This window comes from Schistocerca nitens, chromosome 5 (assembly GCF_023898315.1).
Source record: "Schistocerca nitens isolate TAMUIC-IGC-003100 chromosome 5, iqSchNite1.1, whole genome shotgun sequence".
In the NCBI taxonomy this organism is placed as follows: Eukaryota; Metazoa; Arthropoda; class Insecta; order Orthoptera; family Acrididae; genus Schistocerca; species Schistocerca nitens.
Genome location: NC_064618.1, coordinates 454,741,835 through 454,747,834, shown reverse-complemented (window position 1 = coordinate 454,747,834; position 6,000 = coordinate 454,741,835). Strand labels below are relative to the sequence as shown.

The following is a 6,000-nucleotide window of genomic DNA, read 5'->3' as shown; positions in this document are numbered from 1 at the left end:
GCCAGTTCGTCTGTCTGAAAGGACCCATGATCACACTAACGCCCAAAAAGTGGTTTCAAATGTTGTGTGATGTGGTTGGTGTCTGTGAGGGTACTTGTTTTGGTGTAGCCGAGCTGCCTCTCGACCGTTTCCATCTGCTCGGCCGTACACAAACACCATCTCGGCTTGTTCCCGACATGAATACCGGACCATTCTGCTACATATACAACTCTGCGTCAATCACATACTTCCTCTGCGTGGGCCACGCTCCAGCGCCTACAGAATAAAGTTCTCAGGTGGAGTCTTCACGCCCCTCCGCTCACCAGGATTGCCACTCTGCACGAGGAGACAAATACAGCCCTTCTCAAGACGACCATTCGCCGTAAGGCTCGCCAGCTATACAGTAAAGTGGACGCCCTCCGTGAGACGGTCGCTGGACTCCAAACCATCGGCACCACAGTTCCACGGCGCTGGCACCGACACTCCGTTCCGCTCACCATCCTGGAGGACTCGGATTCGGGCTATGACTGACGATAGGCCCAATACGACCACGTTTTTCTGGCCGTTTTCGTACAGTCACTAGCTGTGGCCTGTTCTCGTCCAGCCACATTTTTTTTTTTCATCGAGTTGGCGCATTCTGCACCCCTCTCGTCTGTACTTTCATCGTCGGAGGGCGGCACGGAACTTAAAAGTTCCACCGCCACACCTTCAACGTGCTATGATCGGCTGTTATTCAGCTGTTGCTTTGTGTCCCTTCTCACTTGTTCACCGTGACAGTTGGACCGGATCTGAACCGGTGACGCTGTGTATTAGCAAAAAAAAAAAAAAAAAAAAAAAAAAAAAAAAAAAAAAAAAAAAAAAACCATAAGGAACACAGAGCACATGGTTAGAGAACCGTTGCAACGATGTATTTCCGGTCGCATGTTCTGTCTCTACAGTTTCTCGGTTTTGTTGATGTTCATTCTGCATATTAGCAATCCGACTGCAGTGCCAGACCGGTGCAGGCTATCACTAATGGAAGGCCGACACAAGCTACTGCCGACCTCCTAAACGACCTGCGATGCAGGACGTATCAGATACAAGCTGATAATAACGGATAATAACGGATTCTTATGTAAAGTTAATGTATAAAAGCGGTGAAGGGAAATGCAGCAAAAGGTATCAAAGAAAATAATTGCCACTACACGAGTCGTCCGGCTGCACATACTTAGTGCTACCCGTGTTGAGCCAGGGTGGGTAGTAATTTTAAATAAAGATAAGACTGGCTAGGCAACCTGTGCAAGTGTAATTTGCACCAAAGTGCGAGAGTCTTTGGCCGTGGCCCTGGAGCCAGTGTCTGGCGGCGCGTCGGGCCGTAGAGCTGGGGCTGCAGCAGCCAGCAGCCAGAGGCCACTTGAGAGGCTCTCAGGCGACCGACCGTCACTTAGAGGCGAGCGGGGCCGGGCAGCAGACGGCGGCGGCCACAAATCTCTGCCGGCCCGGCTCTCCAGCTCACACTGTCGCGAATCCAGCTGAGGCGCCGGACACACTTTTTCTGCACAGTCTCGCGATACTCTGGCGCGGTTAAGTGCCTACTAACTAGAGGGGGCATGGCACAAATAAATGGGCGATGGGAGCGTGTGGAGTACAGAATGCCGTAGCGACCGTTATTATTATTGTTGTTGTAGTCTTCAGCTAAGAGGTTGGTTCATGCAGTTCTCCACGCTAGTCTGTCATGTGCAATTACCTTTTCCTATATAAATAAAAATCAGCTGCCGCATGTATGAGAAATCATCACCTGAGAACGGCTTGACTGGTTTGGTTGTTGTTTTGTTGTTGTGTTCGTTATTGTTAAGATACGGTTTGTATGAAAGAAATTTTTTTGAAAAACCGAAGGAAAAGTCGGACCTTAACATCAGTTGCCGCATGTATATATCATCAATAAAGAACAGCTCGTCAGCTTTGGTTTATGTCTGTCTTTGTTGTGTTCGTAATTGTCAGAACGAAGTTTGTATGAAAGAAATTTTTTGGAAAATCGAACTGAAAAGTCGGAAATGAAAGTAAACTGTGAAAGATCATCACTTGAGAACAGCTAGAGCGATTTGACAGGTTTTTTATTTTATTTATTTCTTATTTATTTATTTTTGTTTGTAATTATGGGTAGTGATAGTATTTTTGGAATGAAAAATTAAAAAAACTGCATTCAGTCTCAGAGTTCCACTGTCACATGTTTTAATTTTCGCAAGCTGCGACATGGTCGCAAACTGAACAGTGACCCGAATATAGAATAAATTTCCTCCCCTTGACTTGTATAGCCACAAATTTTTTCTCATCAGACTACTAGTTTCGGTCTATAATGACCATCTTCAAATTTTCAGCAAAGTATGGGAAAAACACAAATACTTTAGCAGATTGTCTACAGCTTAAGACAATGAAATACACCACAATGAAAAGTATTACTGACATGTAAGTGCATTTGTGCGCTTTACATATGTGTTATAAAAAATGTCCTAACATACTGGAGCCTTAGTGGCATCATCAAATGCTAAACACAAAATCAGTGCCAGTATCGTCGAATATAATTAAATAAAAGTATATACAAGAGTCATCTAGTCAGCAGAACTACTGTTCAGAACATACTGCCTTACAGTAACCACAAAACGTTTGTGTTGCAATTTCGCCAGATGTAGCTACTTAGGCATATACATATTCTACAAGGATTATTTGTACGATGTAAAATAAAGGGAGGTACAATCAGTAAAGTCTGTAATGGGCTTATAAAGTGTAAGAGGCATTATAGTAATAAAAATCAATGAAATAAAAATGCCTCTTCATATTTAAAGCGCACAAATGCAATTACATGTCAGTAATTCTTTTCATTATGGTCTATTTTATTGTCTTAAGCTGTAGACAATCTGCTAGAGTATTTGTGGTTTTCCCATACTTTGCTGTAAACCTGAAGATGGTCATTATAGACCGAAACCGGTAGTCTGATGACAAAAAATTTGTGACCATAGATGTGAAGTAAAGGAAATTTGTAGCATATTTTCATAACAAAAAAATCAAATTGACACTTACGTGTACATAACAAATAAATACATACGTCATATACAAAGGGGAAACGTTGTTATCGAAAATCTCGAAATGTTCGTGACCGATTTACTACAAATTTTTACACAACAGTCTGATGTACTTAGGCTATATACTTTCTTATTATATTACATTTATAAATGTATATGCAATATATGAAGGGGAAACTTTGTCACCAAAAATATTGACGGATTTGCTTCAAATTTTTGCGTAATACTCTATTGAAGACTAAGACGGAAATGGACACAGAGGGGGGGGGGGAGGAGGAGGAGAGGGACAGAGTTCGAGGGTGTGGATGTTTAGCACAGAGAGATGGGGCGATGAGGTGATGTTGAAAGGTGGCTACACTGAGTCACAGCGCCAGAGATTGCGCCAAAGAGTATTATTCAGCCGCCTCCACTGGCAGTGCTTGTTGAGATGTGGTAGTGGAGAGTGCTTGTCGAGAAGTCGTGGTGGACAGTGCTTATTGAGAAGTGGGCAGTAGGAGTTCCGATGTAGCCGTGACTAGTTGTGAGCATGTTGTATGCAGTTGTTCTGATGGCTAGACAGCCGATGCTGTTCGATTGCGGATGTTGTAATGATCAGAGTGTATGTTTCATCAATATATATGAAGGTAATAATTTTTTTTTATTATTTCAAATGTTCTAACAAACAATGTCTCTTGGTCACAGGTTCAGTCAATAAAGCATCTGGCTTGTGTTCATGTATTAGAGTGTAATTCTGATTTTTATGTGCAATTATAGTATTTTTGGTATTTTTAATTACTTCAGTGTAAATGGTGCTTAAAATACCTTGTCTTATTGAGGAAGAACCGTGCCAGATGTGTACCTTGAATCACACTTCCACACACAGAACAGTTACATGTGTGCTTTATTGTTTCGTAGTGTTGTTTCGTAGGTTTTATAGTTGCTGGGGACCTAATTAATTAATTGTGGTTTCGGAAATTTCCTTTCATTTTTTGTTGTTATTCTATGCAGTCAGATTGCGGAGTAATACTAGTCAGGGCCAACCGGTTACGAGACTGCGTAACCGGACAGACAGCTACAAAACTTGAAAATATTTGCATAGAAATTTAATTAAGCCCCCATGCACGTGGCGACCGCTGCTTCGGATCGTCCCTTGGAATCTTCTGATAGTAAAAAGAGCGGACTGTAGTATTGTTGAAGTAATTTGTAGTTTAGTAATTGTAGTCTATATTGCATGTGTAGATTTGGTAACTGAACATTTATAGTTGTCTTGTCATTCTTTTAATGGTAATCTGGCAGAATTTAATTTTTGATGTCTTGTATACAGGTCTGACAATTTTGTGCAATTGTGAAGGGTTTAATTGTTCGTTAGACGTGGTTGTTGGGAAACATTTCGTGTGAATGGTACTGTTGGAGATAAAGTGTCATTGTGTGTAATTTTCGTATAGTGACGAGTTCTGTATGTTTTGTAAATGATTACGCAATCGATGAAAAAGGCAAAAATGATGGATAGTGAGAATGACGAAATTGTTAACATGGCGAACTCGCCAACACAGGAGAATAGTATGATGAATAATGAAGTAGAAAACAATTTAATAAGTCGGGAATATAGTCCGGAACCAGTTCAAAATTTTTCACAAAAAATTTTCAGAATTCGAGATTGACGACAGAAGATTCTGGAATAGTATCGAACACAGATAGCTTTACGACTATGTCGAAGGAAGTTAGTTTTACGGGAAATGTTAGGGGCGAAAAGAATTTCGAACCAGTTAATATGGAGCAGTTAATGAGTGCAATATTAAATTTGGGATCACAAATAGGAACAATTAAAACTGATATGGGAACAATGGAAACACAGTTAAGATCTGAATTAAAAACAGTGGGATCACAGCTACGATCCGAATTAAAAACAGATATGGGAACAACGGAAACACGGTTAGACTCACTGGGATCGCAGTTAGGATCTGAATTAAAAACAGAGATGGGAACTTTGGCAACACGGTTAGAAACTGATATGGGAACAATGGAACCACGGTTAGACTCACGGAAAGGGACATGTTTCAAAAACATGAAAGATGAATTAAAAAAAGAAATTAGAGAAGAAGTACAACCGATTTTGAATGCTCACAATAACAGATTAAATTCAATAGAAATCAGACAAAAGGAACAGGATAGAGAACAGGAAGAAAGAGATCGCGCGATAGTACAAAAATTTTCAGAGTTAAATTTACAACGTGCACATGATAAGGAAGAAATACTTGAAAGAATCGAGGAATCCGTACCAAATGACAGAATAAATAACCTAACACAACAATATGAACAATTAACTACTAAATGTGTCAATATTGAATCCCGAGTCGCGACACTTACGGAAGACGTAGATAAACAGAAAGAAAAAATAGGTGACTTATCGGAAAGAGTTGAGGAGATTTCAGATAAATTGACAAGTCTTAGTTTAAATGGGGACAGAGATTCAGATGATACAGCTCCATTGCCATTTTCAGAAACCGAAGAGTACCAGAACATAAATAAGCATGTTGAAAATCAGGGAAAATTTAATGATCGCGTTAAAAGGGAATTTGAGGCATTACAAAAGCAAGTCAAACATATTGAAAGCGAAATCGTAGGAAAAGACAGCAGAAGAAATTTAGAATCACAGATAGCAGAAGGGTTTGAAGAAAGTAATTTATTTCATTTACGAGAAGCAACAAGAGAGCGCCAGGCGCGCGAACTTGACAATAATCGACATTGGGACTGGGACAGACGCGGTAGGTCTTTGTCGCCACGAGGCGAAAACTTTGACTATAAACACTTCTTAACTGTTCGGAAATTTAAGATCTTTCGCAATTCTAAGAACGACATACATCCATGTTCATGGTTAGATCAATTTATGTACGCACGTCCACCAAATTGGCCACTAGGTCACAAACTGGAATTTATGTGTGGCTACACTAAGTGAATATGTGCCGTAGTGTGCACAGGGCCC

The 6,000-nt window shown here is 40.6% G+C and overlaps 1 protein-coding gene across 1 annotated transcript in view; it reads right to left on the bottom strand.

Moving 5' to 3' along the window:
• Positions 1-1,244: 1,244 nt before the first annotated feature.
• LOC126260524 (putative uncharacterized protein DDB_G0291608) overlaps positions 1,245-6,000 on the bottom strand; it is a 183,843-nt gene continuing 179,087 nt past the window's right edge. The window contains exon 6 of the mRNA XM_049957856.1: positions 1,245-1,475. Within this exon, the coding sequence (XP_049813813.1) occupies positions 1,245-1,475 (231 nt within the window). The remainder of the gene's footprint in view (positions 1,476-6,000) is intronic.